This window comes from Lepus europaeus, chromosome 14 (genome assembly GCF_033115175.1).
Source record: "Lepus europaeus isolate LE1 chromosome 14, mLepTim1.pri, whole genome shotgun sequence".
NCBI classification, from domain to species: domain Eukaryota; kingdom Metazoa; phylum Chordata; class Mammalia; order Lagomorpha; family Leporidae; genus Lepus; species Lepus europaeus.
In genome coordinates, this window is record NC_084840.1 from 34,605,142 (window position 1) to 34,621,910 (window position 16,769).

The window sequence follows — 16,769 nt, forward strand, 5'->3', positions numbered from 1 at the left end:
AGGGAACACTAGAAGCTCTGATATGTGTGGCTTTTCCTAGGAGCTAAAGTCTAAGCTGAGTATGAGGTGACTTAAGAGTTAACCCATTGGGAGGCTGGAACTGTGGCATAGTGGGCTAGCCTCCACCAGCGGCCCCGGGATGTCATATGGGCTCCAGTTCTTGTCCTGGCTGCTTCTCTTCCAGTCCAACTCTCTGCTATGGCCTGGGAAAGCAGTAGAAGATGGCCCAAGTGCCTGGGCCTGGGCCCCACATGGGAGACCCAGAAGAAGCTCCTGGCTCCTGGCTTCGGATTGGCCAGGCTCTGGCTGTTGTGGCCATTTTGGGGAGTGAACCAGCAGGTGGAACACCTTTCTCTCTGTCTCTCCCTCTCTCTGTCTGTAACTGTACCTCTCAAATAAGTAAATAAAATCTTTTTAAAAAGTTAACGCATTGAATCTCTCCAAATGTAATTGATTATTAATGATGCATCTTCTCCCTTGCAACTTTGTTGAACCAAGTAGTATTTCCAAAAGATATTTTATTGATTTTCTTACTTTTTATAGGTTTATATTCATACAGTTTCACAATATGATACAAATAAATCCTTCCCTTTTTATATTCTTTTTTTTTCTTAAATGGCATTGCTTGTGAAATGAACCAGTACTATCCAGAAGAAAGATGTTTGAAAGGATATTCTTGTTTCTGTTTTTATGGTTTATCACTCAGTCTTACTCCATGCATTTCAAACTGAAGTGACAAATTTTATTTTTCTTGGACAGAGATAACTTTGCCTTCTGAACGTATATCTGATTGGTTTTAGTGATAACTCCTTAAAATATGTTGTTGAATGATGTTGGCTAGAATGTTCCTTAGATTCCTATTAATAAATTGTACTAGTCACTGTTCTTCCATTTGTGTTACATAGGTTTTAAAATTAACTCCAATTCTGGTTCCTAAAAAGAGATCAGTTAAAAAGTTTGCTTGTAATATGAAAGTTTGGGGGGCTGGTGCTATGGCATAGCAGGTAAAGCCGCCGCCCACAGTGCCGGCATCCCATATGGACACTGGTTTGAGTCTCGGCTGCTCCACTTCGGATCCAGCTCTCTGCTATTTCCTGGGAAAGCAGTGGAAGCCTGCACCTGCATGGGAACCTGGAGGAAGCTACTGGCTCCTGGCTTTGGATCGGCACAGTCGGCCAAATGAGGAGTGAACCAGTACATGGAAGATCTCTCTCTCTCTCTCTCTGTGCCTCTCTTCCTCTCTTTGTGTAACTCTGACTTTCAAATAAATAAATAAATCTTTTTAAAAAAATCATTAGAAAGTTTGGAAAACTGCACTTACTCATTAAGAACAAGCAGAATCACCATATTGTGCAGTTTGTCCCCTTGGGTTTATACAGTGCATACAGCATGGTGGCTGGCAGAAAATTTTAATATGAATTTAGTAGTTTTTTCTTTTCCTATTGTCAGACTTCATTGTTTTGTGTTTCTAAAATAGATGTTTGACTGCCTTGTCAAATCTGTTGGCATCTCATTGAAATAAGCTCCAGTGTATAAAAGGAAATCTCTTTTTTTCCATTTGAAATAAAATTATATTTTGTTGGAGATTTTTAGTCCTGTGGATTTTAGGAATTAAATAAAATGCTAGTCAGTTCTGAAAGGACTTTAAAGTATTTAATATGAAAGATAACATATTTAGTGAGTTCATTCATATAGTAGTCACTATAGTGAATGATAAAGAAATGGAAAAGATACAGTACTTCACGATCTAAAAGGTCACAGTCTCCTAGGAGAAAGTTAGGGTTTTAAGTATTGTGTAAAAGAATGTAGACCACAGGTTCTCGATAAACATTCTTTTTGAGCAATTTGAATGTTTCTGACAGTCATAAAGCTACTACTTCTGTTGACACCACCCACCAGTGTACTATTTAAAATGAAAATTCACCATGGAACACTGAAATGGGGGAAACGGAGAGTCATTATACTAGGATATCATAATGTAATAAAGGAAGCAAACCAAGTAAGAGAAACATTTTGAATTACTTACAAAATAGACAGTCATCATTATCAATGATATTTTGAGCAGTGCTTTTGTACAAGATGTAGGTGTTCTTTAAATTTCCTGTTGATAAAAAAGCTAAAGTTGTCATTCTAAAGAGAACTAAAATAGTATCTGTGTGCAGAGCTTAAAGGATCTAGAGAAGGGTTTTTGAAAGAAAATCTATAACCTTCTGAAGGAAATCTATAACCTTCCTGAACATGATAGTGTTGTTTAGATCTCCTGTATCCTAACTGATTTTTTTTTCAAGTGCACTTGTGCTTTCAGCTGTTGAGAGAATGATATTACAATCTCCAGTCACAGTTGTAGATAAACGGCTTTTTCTTTTTTCTTTGCTGTTGTTGCTTACTGAAGCTCAATTCTGAGGCAATACATATTTAGGATTGTTATGCCTTCCTGGTGAATTGGTCACTGTATCATTATGAAGCTTTATCCTTTTGTTAAGTCTGTTTTACCTTTTTATTAAGATTGTGTCTAAGGCCGGCGCCGTGGCTCAACAGGCTAATCCTCTGCCTTGCGGCGCCGGCACACCGGGTTCTAGTCCCAGTCGGGGCGCCGGTTCTCTCCCGGTTGCCCCTCTTCCAGGCCAGCTCTCTGCTGTAGCCCGGGAGTGCAGTGGAGGATGGTCCAAGTGCTTGGGCCCTGCACCCCCTGGGAGACCAGGAGAAGCACCTGGCTCCTGCCTTCGGATCAGCGAGATGTGCCGGCCGCAGTGCGCTGGCCGCAGCGGCTATTAGAGGGTGAACCAACGGCAAAGGAAGACCTTTCTCTCTGTCTCTCTCTCCCTCTCACTGTCCACTCTGCCTGTCAAAAGAAAAAAAAAAAAAAAAAGACTGCGTCTAGCTCTCATACATCGTTTGCATAGTATTTTTTCACATTATTTTCTTTCAGTCTGTGTCAGCAGATAGTTGGATTTCTTACCAAGAAAAATTCACTTGGTAATCTCTTTATTTGAATTGAGTTTTTAGTTTGTTTACATTAAATATGATTGTAAATATATTGGTTTTAAATTTCTTGAGTTTGCTCTTTTGTTTTTCTTTTTGGCCCATCTGTTTTATTCTGTTGTTATTATTGGTATTTTTCCTGTCATTTTCCTTTCTTGCCTACTTTTGAGTTAATCATACATTTCCATTTGCATAATTTTCTTGGTTCATTACATATTTTCATGCATTTTTTCCAGTGGTTGCTCTAAAGATTACCTAATGTATCCATATTTTATTGCATTCTATATAGTTAATATTATACCAATTTACATCAAATGTAAAAATCTTATAATTTCTCCTGACCTGTGGGTTTTTTTAGATATACTTAGATCTGCTGTGAGGTCTACATATGCTATCATGATGGTTTCCTGAAGACAATTGTACATCTTAATAATATGGAAATATAGAAATATGTCTACTGTTTTATCTTTACCCATATATTTACTATTTCCAGAGCTCTTTTTTCCTTTGTATAACCTCTACAGTCACTTTCCTTTTAATATCTTAGAGTACAGTCTTAAGTTCATGTCTTGGCTCCACTTCCAATTCAGCTTCATGCTAACATACACCCTTGGAGGCAGCAGATGTGGGAGATTCTGGATTGAGTCTTGTGCTCCTGACTTCAGCCTGGCCCAGCCCTAGCTATTATGGGCATTTGGGGAGTGAAGCAGCAGATGGGAGATTTCTGTCTCTGTCTTTCTATCTTTGAAATTTTAGGAAGTAAATAAATTTGAAAATACAATATGTTTAGTAATTCGAACTTCTGGGTTATCTTGAGGTTTGTTTCTGTTGACTGCCATTTCTCTTGCAGAAGGTCATGTTTGTGTGTTCCTTCATATGTTTACTAAGTTTTATTCACTGAGTATTATCATTGATACTCAATAGAGAATATGAATTTAATGAAAAAGTGTTTATTGCTAAAAAGTGTTAATTACTTCAGCAAACAGTTATTTTGGCTTGACTCAAACTTCAAATTCAGCCATCCTGTGGTGGAGCAGTTAGAAATCACCACTTATTTCTTTAAACTTCTGCTTGTCTCCTTCTGACATATTTCTTGGAGTTTCTCTTGCTCATATTTAATTTAGGACCCAGCAAAGCACCTATAGTTGATATAAAAATTACACTATTTTGTTCTCTTTCATTTCATGTTTGCCAAGAGTTTTGCTCTCATTTTGCTGACATTTCATTAGCCCCCAACTTCATCCTCAAACTCCCTTACCAATAAAACTGTTGCTTTCTGCTTCAATATAAGTCACGTGGAACTAGTTGGACCAAGGTGTTTTTTTGCCCTGCGTAGAAACCATTTCACTTACAAAGATCAGCTCCCCTCCAGATTTTGCTTCTTTTTTAAATTTTTTTTAAACTTTTATTTAATAAATATAAATTTCCAAAGTACAGCTTTTGGATTACAGTGGCTTTTTCCCCCCATAACCTCCCTTCCACCAGCAACCATCCCATCTCCCGCTCCATCTCCCATCCCATTCACATCAAGATTCCTTTTCAATTATCTTTATATACAGAAGATCAGTTTAGTCTATACTAAGTAAAGATTTCAACAGTTTGCACCCACACAGAAACACAAAGTATAAAGTACTATTTGAGTACTAGTTATACCATTAATTCACATAGTAGAACACATTAAGGACAGAGATCCTACATGGGGAGTAAGTGCATAGTGACTCCTGTTGTTGATTTAACAATTGACACTCTTGTTTATGGCGTCAGTAGTCACCCAAGGTTCTTGTCATGAGTTGCCAAGGCTATGGAAGCCTTTTGAGTTCGCCAACTCTGATCTTATTTAGACAAAGTCATAGTCAAAGTGGAAGTTCTCTCCTCCCTCCAGAGAAAGGTACCTCCTCCTTTGATGGCCTGTTCTTTCCGCTGGGATCTCACTCACAGAGATCTTTCGTTTAGGTGTGTTTTTGTTTTTGTTTTTGTTTTTGTTTTTTGCCAGAGTGTCTTGGCTTTCCATGCCTAAAATACTCTCATGGGCTCTTGAGCCACATCTGAATGCCTTAAGGCCTGATTCTGAGGGCAGAGTGCTTTTTAGGATATCTGTCATTCTATGAGTCTGCTGTGTCTCCCACTTCCCTGATTCTATCAGTTAGTATTAGCAGACCTTAGTCCTGTTTATGTGACCCCTTTGACTCTTTATCCTATCAGTATGATCAATTATGAACTGAAACTAATCACTTGGACTAGTGAGATGGCATTGGTACTTGCCACCTTGATGGGATTGTATTGGAAGCCCCTGGCATGTTTCTAACTCTACCGTTAGGGGCAAGTCCAATTGAGCATATGCCGAACTGTACATCTCCTCCTTCTCTTATTCCCACTCTTATATTTAAGAGGGATCACTTTTCAGTTAAAATTTAAACACCTAAGAATAATTGTGTGTTAATTAAAGAGTTGAACCAATAGTATAAAATAGAACAAAAAAAATACTAAAATGGATAAAGTATTAAGTTGTTCCTTGACAGTCAGGACAAGTCATTGTTTCTCATAGTGTCCATTTCACTTCAACAGGTTTCCTTTTTGGTGCTTGGTTAGTTGTCACTGATCAGGGAGAACATGACATTTGTCCCTTTGGGACTGGCTTATTTCACTCAGCATGATGTGTTCCAGATTCCTCCATTTTGTTGCAAATGACTGGATTTCATTGTTTTTGACTGCTGTATAGTATTCTATAGAATACATGTCCCATAATTTCTTTATCCAGTCTACTGTTGATGGGCATTTGGGTTGGTTCCAGGTCTTAGCTATTGTGAATTGAGCTGCAATAAACATTGAGGTGCAGACAGCTTTTTTGTTTGCCAATTTAATGTCCTTTGGGTAAATTCCAAGGAGTGGGATGGCTGGGTTGTATGGTAGGGTCATGTTCAGGTTTCTGAGGAATCTCCAGACTGACTTCCATAGTGGCTTAACCAGTTTGCATTCCCACCAACAGTGGGTCAGTGTCCCTTTTTCCCCACATCCTCTCCAGCATCTGTTGTTGGTAGATTTCTGAATGTGAGCCATTCTAACCAGGGTGAGGTGAAACTTCATTGTGGTTTTGATTTGCATTTCCCTGATTGCTAGTGATCTTGAACATTTTTTCATGTGTCTGTTGGCCATTTGGATTTCCTCTTTTGAAAAATGTCTGTTGAGGTCCTTGGCCCATCTCTTAAGTGGGTTGTTTGTTTTGTTGTTGTGGAATTTCTTGATCTCTTTTTAGATTCTGGTTATTAATCCTATATCAGTTGCATAGTTTGCAAATATTTTTTCCCATTCTGTTGGTTGCCTCTTCACATTCCTAACTGTTTCTTTTGAAGAACAGAAACTTCTCAATTTGATGTAATCCCAATTGTTGATTTTTGCTTTGACTGCCTGTGCCTCCAGGGTCTTTTCCAAGATAGATTTTGCTTCTTTTTGAGGTTCTTCAGAGCCTTCAAAGAAAATTGTTCTTAATATTTTGGCTGAAGATTATATTTTTATCTGCTGATAGGCTTAGTCAAACACAACCTGTTCATCTATTGTTGAAAGGTAGAACTCCCCCAGTCCTTTAAGAACTGAATGGTTATTTCTAAATTGCCTTGGCTTGTATTGATGCTGGTGTAAGTTCATCAGAGAGTAGTTGTGGTGTCTAAAAGTAGCATAGCCCAGGGTAGGGGAACGAGCAGCCCCACAGGCCATATAAGGTGCATGAAACCATCCGGTCTGGTCCAGTCAAGGCAACAGTGGGACTTGAAATTCAATAAATCTGTGCAGGCTAATTTTTAAGTTAATAATTTTGTATAATCTGTGAATGATGTTATAAATATCCAAGTGGCCTTTGGCAGAAAAAGAAAAGGTTCCCCACCCCTGGTGGAGCCCTGACGATCCTGCTTTCAAGTCTTATAAGTGATTTGACATCTCAGGAATATCTGAATATTCAAATAGCCACCAAGCAGGTTAAGTGACAATCATAACACATCACAATTTGCTTTTGATGTCAGTCATTTTTCACAAGTTGATAAGGTTTTCATTTTTATTGAAATGGTATTTGGCACTAACCATGATAGAGAATGAGGAACTATATCTAGTCACTATTGGAGAATTTGTTTTCTTTCTTTTTCATGTCATTTTTGGGCAGCATCATCTTTCCAAGTGTGGTCAGAAGGCACTCACAAAGGAAAAAAAATCAAAATCCATTTTGAGAATTAATAGACTTCCTTCCATGCTATCGTTGGTAGTGCTCAGCCCAATTCCCCTTGCCCCTCACTCTGTGACATCACTTTATTTTATTTTTAACCTTATTATTACCAAGTATAATTGTTTTATTCTGGCTGTTTACACATTCTTGTCTTCTTTCACTGGAATACAAGTCTCACTCTTCAGCTACCTGTAGACTTAAAAAATGCTTCATTTTCTCCTTGAATTAGCATAGATTGGTTTCTTTTGATTGTAGATAAGGAACTTGATTGATAAAGAAATTGTTCCCATATAATAGTTGTAGGGAACAAACACAGGGAAATAGGATTGTTTATCTGGCCTAGGAGGTGGGTTTTTTGCTTCCTTTATTTGTATGGTTTTAATTAACAAACACTTATATAGTGCTTAACATATACCATTGTAAGCACCTTTACATAAATTGTTTTATCTCATCCTAAGAATAACTGGAGATCATTCTGAGGTGTAGAGGTAGAGGTAGGTCTTATTATTGACTCCATTTTACAGATAAGGAAACAGACACATAAGGTTAAATAACTTGCCCAAGGATACACAGCTAGTGGATAAAAGAACTTTATTTCAGCTGGTATTAAAGGCAAGGAAAAAATTCTGTTATCATTCAAGAATTGAAGTGGGATAATCGATGGGGCACAGTGTTCAAAAACAAATGAAGCTTCCGTGTGACTGTTTTGACTGTGCTGCATAGTTAGCGCAAGCTGTAGTCATGTTGCCACTAGTGCAGAAAGATTGAAGGAATTTAACGTTGACTAGATTGAGTAGACAACCTGAAGGAAGAATGACAGGATCCAAATTTGTATTTTCAGATGAAGATGGAAACTAGAACTCATACTATAATTGAGTTAACATAATTTCTTATATCTAAAAGACTTGGGGTTGTGGTGTTTCTAAATTGAATTCATTGTTTAGCATGAACTGAATTCATATTCTTGCCAGGTTTCCAATTTGAGAATTAAGCTATTAATCAGTAAGAAGTGAGATCAATTACTCCAAACTGTTCTTCAAAAAGTCCTTTCAAGGAAACAGGGTGCTTCTGAATGGTGCTTTGACAATCCTATGAAAAGATGTAACTTTTTTGAAATATTTGTTTTAGAATCAGCCCTTAAGGCATTCGGATCCGGCTAAAAAGCCCATGACAGTACTTCACACTCTGGCAAAAAATAAAATGACCTAAACGAAAGATCTCTGTGAGTGAGATCCCAGCGGAAAGAACAGGCCATCAAAGGAGGAGGTACCTTTCTCTGAAGGGAGGAGAGAACTTCCACTTTGACTATGACTTTGTCTAAATAAGATCGGAGTTGGCGAACTCAAAAGGCTTCCATAGCCTTGGCAACTCATGACAAGAACCTTGGGTGACTACTGACGCCATAAACAAGAGTGTCAATTGTTAAATCAACAACAGGAGTCACTATGCACTTACTCCCCATGTAGGATCTCTGTCCTTAATGTGTTCTACTATGTGAATTAATGGTATAACTAGTACTCAAATAGTACTTTATACTTTGTGTTTCTGTGTGGGTGCAAACTGTTGAAATCTTTACTTAGTATAGACTAAACTGATCTTCTGTATATAAAGATAATTGAAAAGGAATCTTGATGTGAATGGGATGGGAGATGGAGCGGGAGATGGGATGGTTGCTGGTGGAAGGGAGGTTATGGGGGGAAAAAGCCACTGTAATCCAAAAGCTGTACTTTGGAAATTTATATTTATTAAATAAAAGTTTAAAAAAACCAACAAAAAAAGAAATAGTTGTTTTGATGTCCATCTTGTAATAACTAACTTATAGTTAATTATAAATATGTCCTCTATATTCTCACTTAAGACTCATATGCATTTATTCTTTATAAATTGGATGATTCATACAGTGGTCATGTTTAATATTGCAAGCTAGGGGATCTTTTAAAAGAAAAATAACCAGAAACAGTTTAATCCCAAAATATGACATGTTGCACCAAGCATTGGCCGACTACAGCCAGTGGTCCTAATATTCTCCAAAATTTTTGCTGGCTCCTCTGTTATACCATCCTTGGTGCTAAAAATACAACACAGTCAAAGATTCTGACCCCAAACAGCTTACAATCCAGGGTTTCTCCTTAGAGAATTAATACAGTTCTCTTTCTTTTATTTCTTTGACTGTTGGAATGTGAACATGTCTGATAAGAATGTCCCGATTGCTCATGTCTTGTCCCTTAGTTTACCCCTTATTTTATTTTTATTTGAAAGGTAGAATGAAAGAGGGAGAGAGGGAGGGATGGAGAGAGAGAGAGACAGACAGAAAGAGAGAAAGAAACAGATATCATCTGTTTCACTCCCTAAATGCCTGGAATAGCAGGCAGGGCCAGATGAAGCCAGAAACCAGGAACTCCAATATTTTCTTCCTCATAGATAACAGGGACCCAAACACTTGAGCCATTGCTTGCTGTCTGCCAGGATGTGCATTAGCAAGAAGCTGGATCAGAGACAGAGTAGCCAGGCCTCAGTCAAGTATTTGATATTAGATGTGGGTGTTCCAAGCAGTAGCTTAACTTCTTGTGCCAAAATAACTTCCTTTGCTTCTTAATTTAAAAATAGCAGGGGTGGGTGTTTGGCCTAGCAGTTAAGCTGGCAATTGGGATGCCTGTATCCCCATTCAGAGTGTCTGGCTTCGAGTCCTGGCTCTGCTCCCAATTCCAGCTTCCTGCTAATGTGCATTCTGGGAGGCAGAACGTAATGGTTTAAGTAGTTGGGACCCTGGCACCCACATGTGAGACCTGGATTGAGTTCCTGACTCCTAACTTTGTCCTGGCCCAGCTCTGGTTGTGGTGGACATTTGAGATGTGAACCAACGGATGGATATGCATGCATGCATGCATGCTTGCTCACTCTCTCCTTCTCTCTGTGTCTCTCAAATAAATAAACAATAAAAATAAATAGTAATAGCTTTGCATATCACTGACATTGCTGTGTAACAAATCATCCCAACACCAAGTGCATTTAATATTCCCCAGAGATCAGAGGGTTACCAGGAGTCAATTGGTTTAATCTGGGCTTAGCTAGGTATGGCTCTGTTTTATGTATTTCTCTTCCTCTTTCTGGGATTAACCTGAGGAAGTCCTCCTGATGGTGACAGCAAAATTTTAAGAGTGCATTGAATCTATGACTAAACTTAGAGAATGAAGAACTATGCCCCACCTTCAGGGTGGGCACTAGGAAATTACATGACAAAGTTTGTGAAAATTGGGGCTAATGCACTTTTTCACAGATTGGTTTAGCATCAGGACAGCCTACAAGCTGTGTTGGGAGGAAAAAAAAAAAAGGTTTCCTCACCCCTGTGAGAAGATGGTGTGATAGTTCCAATAATAGAAATATTTACTGGATATAATGGTAACAGTAAAGGAGAGGAGTAATCTCTGCTTTGTGAAGAAAGGGAAAGCTTTGTTGAGGAAATAGTCATATTAAGTTTAGAAGGATGAACAAGTCAGCATTCCTAGCAGAACACGTGCTGGTAGTACTAGCAGTCTCTTAACTCGTAGATATTGAAAATAATTGAAATTTCCTGTATGTGCCTTGATAATGGAAGTCTCTAAAAGCCAGTGAATAACTTTTATTTAGCTCTTTCATACATTATTTATTGCAGTAGTTCTCAAACTTGAGCATGTATTGCTTCTTGGCCTTTTGGTTAAGAGCAAATGCAAACTTGAATCAGTTGGACAACTTTGCTCAAACACAGTTTGCTGGATCCTATCCCGAAAATTTCTTATTCAGAAAGTCTAGAACAGAACCATATATTTATGTATTTGAAAGTCAGAGTTGCACATAGAGAGGAAGAGACAGAGAGATATATAGTCCATCTGCTGGTTCATTCACTAAATGGCCGCAACTGTCAGGGCTGGCCCAGGTGGAAGCCAGGATTTGGGAGCTTATTCTGCATCCCTCATGTGGGTGTTAGGGGTCCAAGCATTTAGGCCATATTCCACTGCTTTCCCAGGCACATTAGTAGGGAGTTGGATCGGAAGTGGAGCAGCTGAGTCTTGCACCAGTGGCCATATGGGATGCTAGCGGCTTTACCCATTGCGCCACACACTGGCCCCAGGATTTGCATTTCTAACAAATTCCCAGATCCAGAGATAACACTTTGAGAGCTTTTGACTTATTGTATCTTTCCTGTGTGTTCTGTTGTTCTGCAGCACTATTGTAGTAAGTATGTAAAGATAGAAAATGTCCCTGCTCTAAAATTGCTCATGGTAGGATGATAGAGATAAACAAGTAAATGTATGATGATACTACAATGGAATGAATGCTGTAAGACATGGAAATACAGTTGCTATGAGAATACACCAAAGGAGCATGTAACTCAGAATGCTACTAGAGACCAAAGGTGTTTGTAAGACCCAGAGAAAACCCTTAATCCTGAGCTGAGTTTAACCAAAAATTTAAGAAAGTAACACCATAAAAAACAAGAAAGCAATAATTAAAAAAGACCATAAGTCATTCTTTGCATAAGATTGGAAAATGGATTCATCTTTAATGAATTTGATCAGAAATTTAAGACATTTTTGCTCAAGAATTAATTTTATTTTCTTGAAAAGATTATTTAATTTATTTGAAAGGTAAAGTGGCAGAGAAGGAGAGAGATCGAAAGAGATCTTCCATCTGCTGGTTTACCCCCCAAATGACTGCAATGGTTGGCGCTGGGCCAAACTGAAGCAGGGAGTCTGGAACTCCATCTGCATCTCTCATGTGGGTAGCAGGGGCCCAAGTACTTTGGACTGTCATCTGCTGTCTCCCAGGTACATTTGCATTAAGGGAATCAGAAATGGAGTAGCTGGACTCAGACTGATGCTCTGATATGGGATGTGTTCCACATGGTGCCTTCTCCCACTGCGCTATGATGCCCACCCCTTGCTATTTTTTTTTTTTTAAGGAGTCAGAGAAAGATGTTAGGTTTATCATGTGTAATTCTATTTTTTCACAATAACTGTTAGAAATTTTGTGTATGTCAGAATGCAGACAAAACTAGATAAGAGTGGAGGCCATCAGAGCTCATGTAACAGTTGGTTGGGGAGCTTGCTCTGGAGTTCAGGTACTCGGCCCAGAGGTGAGCAGGATCAGCTACCCATTGCAGTTGTAGGCAAGTGTGCAACTATCAGATGAAGTGACATCTTTGCCTCAAGAACAGCACTAAGAAAGTTGCTTGAATATTAGGCAATGGGCCTGGTCAGGCCTGTAGGTAGGACTTATATGGGCATAGGAAGATGGGGGCAGGAATTGAATAGAAGTGTACTTGAAACAGGTTGATCAGTTAGTTGATTTATTTGCCAACTAAATAGAAAAGACAGCATGACAATTGATGAGGCTACTTTAGAGAAACAACTAAACTCATGAAGTTATCTTCACTATATAGACATTCTGTACTTTTAATGAAGCAATCCTGCGCTATGCTGTCATTTCAGCCCAAAGGGGTAACTACCCTTCCAGGTTGTGGGACATCTGCCAATCTATATCAATTTATATTTTTTAATCAAATGCATTTATGTAAAGCTGTGTAGAGCATTTCATTTTAAGTATGTTCTCCCAGTAGAGGGAGTAGAAGTCAAGAAAAATTATAAAATAAATGATCAACCTTTAAAATTGGGTAGTGCTCCGTCTCTCTTGCTTTAACTCTGACTTTAAAATAACTAAATAAATCTGTAAAGAAAGAAAGGGAGAGAGAGCAGAGTTGTTGCATAACTGATAAATCCTCCACCTGTGATACCTGCATCCCGTATGTCACCTGCAGTGCCGGCCACTTCCTGTCCTGGATACTTCACTTCCCATCCAGCTTCCTGATAATGACCTGGGAAAAGCAGCAGAAGATGGCCTGAGTGTTTGGGACCCTGCCACCCATGTGGGAGACCCAAATGAAGCTCTTGGCTTTAGCTTGGCCTAGCGCTGGCCATTGTGGCCATTTGGGGAGTAAACCAGCGGATGGAATATCTCCCTCTCTCTAACTCTGATTTTTAAAATGAATAAATAAATCTTTAACATAAAATTGTGTAGTCCAGTGTGTTTTCATTGAAATTAAATTGTTAATGGAAATTATTCATAATATTTTAAATTAGCCTTTGAAATGTAATTTAATAATGAAATCTTGTAACCTTTTTCTTAGCATACTTCTGTGGATGGATACACTGAACCACACATCCAGCCTACCAAATCAAGCAGCAGACAGAACATCCCTCGTTGTAGAAACTCCATTACGTCAGCAACAGATGAACAGCCTCACATTGGAAATTATCGTTTACAAAAAACAATAGGGAAGGGAAATTTTGCCAAAGTGAAATTGGCAAGACATGTTCTAACTGGTAGAGAGGTAAGTTTTTTTGCTGCCTTTTAATATTTTTCTAATAGACTACCTGAAATGTAATGTATTGGAGTGAAGTGGACATTTTGAGATTTGATGATTGTTTACAGTCCTTATCTCTTCCATTGAGTGTTTTTTTTTCCTTCATACTATTTATCTCTTTTACTTCGTGTAGGATTAACATCATTAAGTAAGCTGAAAATAGATCTTTGTAAAAAATAGGAGTGGGAATATGACAGGGAGGAGGAAGAAGGGTTGGACTGAGGGTGGGAGGGACGGTAAGGGAAGTATCACTATGTTCCTAAATCTGTATAAATGAAATAAAATTTTAAAAAATAAAAAGCCTTCCGAAACCTCTTTAGAGTCTTCTAGGAAAGATTTCCTATAGCTGATGTCAGTGAATAAATGACAGTTGCAATATGGTAAATATACATGATTGGGTATGTGTGAATGGAATGTTAGTAGACAGAGCTGTGTAATTGTGTGAAAGCTGACCTTTTAGCATTTAGAAATGAATCTCCCCTCTATATTAATATCTATTATAACGCAGCTATGCTATGGATGAGCTATTTTTCAGGCTTCTCTTTCATTATTGGTTTCTGGGAATATTTCTGATTACCATTGCTACCCAACCCCAGGAACAAGGCTAGGATAAGTTGGTTTTTATTAATTTATTAGTAATGAAAATATTAATTATTAATGCTTAAAGTATGCTAGATATAAATATGTAGAAAGCCACACACTAATTAATTGTTGTCTGTTTTAGAGACTACAATGAGCAAATAGTGTATTATACAGGTTGTTTTCTCAGGTTTTAAGAGAATTGGTTGTTTAAAATCCCATGTATTTTAAATTATCTGTATTTAGAGTAAAAACTTGTAGATATGTGCATTGTATATATGTGTCTGTATGTTGATGTTAAAGACTTTAAAGAGTTAAAGCTTCTAACATTTTGTATTATGTAGTGTTCATTGGATCTCATTAGGATATTATTTCAAAACTCAACCATAAGATTGGTTGAATAATTTTTCTGTTTGCTCTATACTCAATATATTGCCATTTCCCATTTAATTTACTCATTTCTTATCCTAGGAGCTGTTCTGACACAGGCTGCACTAGGCAGAGCCTTAGAAGATACGCAAATTCATTTTATCAGTTTGCTATAAGGAAGCTTGATATCTAATCTCTCTACCCATAGAATAATTTTATTCACAAAATGCTTTATTTACCGCAGATTTATGACACTCCCTCCTGTAATTACTGTTTACCAGTATCATGAATAAAAGATTAAAATAAAATCCCTTCTATATCTTAAAGTGAGAAACTTGTAAGAAATAGCAAAGATTTAATTTCATTGGCTCAGGATCAGATAGATTAAAGACAGATCAGTGGAATATGTTCTAAGGTCACCAGATTATCAAAGCTTTACCATCCAATTATGTGAGCACCTGAGTAGAGCTAAACTATGTCTAGTTAAGGAGGAAGAATTATGTTTTCTTACTAAGTTTTTATTTATTAAAAATATATTCTGAAATATGTATGTTTAATGATTCTCTTTTAGGTTGCTGTGAAAATAATAGACAAAACTCAGCTAAATCCTACCAGTCTACAAAAGGTATTTAATTTAATAATAAGTAATTAGAATGGGTGTTTATTTTTAATATGTGATGTTATATAAAGTTAATTATCCTAAATTTCCTATCAGGTACAATATTACACTTCATCATTATAAAAATGAAAGACTTCATATGAAACATAGTGCTGATGACATATAAAGTAATTGAAAAATATCTACAGCTTGAATGCTTATACCATATGAAAGGAGTTTCTCTTTGAATCAACTATAATAAAACTGTATCAAATATTTTGAAGTATCCAAGGTTCTTCTTAGTTTAATGTCTAGTCATGATAAATATTGTCATAAGTCTGTTCCTTTTCTTGTTTTACTTGCTCTTTTACAAGAACTAGTTCTTTGAATAATTCAGCCGGCGCCACGGCTCACTAGGCTAATCCTCTGCCTTGCGGCGCCGGCACACCAGGTTCTAGTCCTGGTTGGGGCGCCGGATTCTGTCCCGGTTGCCCCTCTTCCAGGCCAGCTCTCTGCTGTGGCCCGGGAGTGCAGTGGAGGATGGCCCAAGTGCTTGGGCCCTGCATCCCACAGGAGACCAGGAGAAGCACCTGGCTCCTGCCATCGGATCAGCGCGGTGCGCCGGCCACAGAGCGCCGGCCATGGCAGCCATTGGAGGGTGAACAATGGCAAAGGAAGACCTTTCTCTCTGTCTCTCTTTCTCTCTCTCACTATCCACTCTGCCTGTCCAAAAAAAAAAAAAAGTAAAATTGAATAATTCACAATAAGAAGTGTTTCTTCAAAGAGTTAAATATCAAACAGCATAAAAAAGAAATGAAAGCAGCTAGGATGGGGATTGCATTGGTCAACCAAAGCTGTTTTGTGTTATTTTATTACTTCAATGAGAAAACTTCTTCAGACACATAACGTACTTTGAAGGTGTACTGCCTTGGGCAATTGGCCTAGCAATTAAGATCTTATTAGGATGCCTGCATTCCATATTGGAGTACCTGGATTGGGGTCCACTCCACTCCAGATTCCAGATTCCTCTTAGTGTACACATCCTTCGATGCAGCAAGTTAAGGGCTCAAAGTAGTTGTATCCTGCCTCCCATCCGGGAGACTTCGTTTGCATTCCTGGCTCCCAGCTTCAGCCTGACTCAGCCCTGACCATTGCTGGTATTTGGGGAGTGATTGGTAGCTCACTTTGTAGAGATTGACCAATCTCTCTCTCCTTTCTCTCTCTCTCTGCCAATCAAATAAAAAAAAGATAATATATTTTAAACACAAATTAAAAACTCTTATGAGGGGAAAGAGATGGCAGCATTTTAGCCTAGTAGTGAAGACACCTGCGTCCCAAATCTGAGGCCTAAGTTTGATACCTTCCTAGATCTAACTCCTGACTCCAGAATCCTGACAGTGCGGAACCTGGGAGGTAGTAGTGGAGTCTTTGCCACCCTTGTCAGAGACCTGGATAAGTTCCCAGCTCCTAGTCACAGTCTGCCTCAGCCCTGGCTGTTGCTCCCATTTAGAGAGTGAACCAGTGGATGGATTCTCACTGTCTCTGTCTGTCTCCCTATTTGTATCTGTCTCTGTATCTCTACCTGCAAATAAATTTTTGAAAAGTAGTTAATTTTAAAAAGTATATCAAAA

General features: G+C 38.2%; 1 protein-coding gene across 3 annotated transcripts in view; it reads left to right on the plus strand.

Annotated features, from left to right (window-relative positions):
• The window catches only part of MARK1 (microtubule affinity regulating kinase 1), a 156,839-nt gene that overhangs the window by 59,926 nt on the left and 80,144 nt on the right, over window positions 1-16,769 (plus strand). For all 3 annotated transcript variants that reach the window (XM_062210374.1, XM_062210376.1, XM_062210375.1), the window contains 2 exons: window positions 13,356-13,559; window positions 15,112-15,165. In XM_062210374.1, coding sequence (XP_062066358.1) covers window positions 13,356-13,559; window positions 15,112-15,165 — 258 coding nt within the window. The remainder of the gene's footprint in view (window positions 1-13,355; window positions 13,560-15,111; window positions 15,166-16,769) is intronic.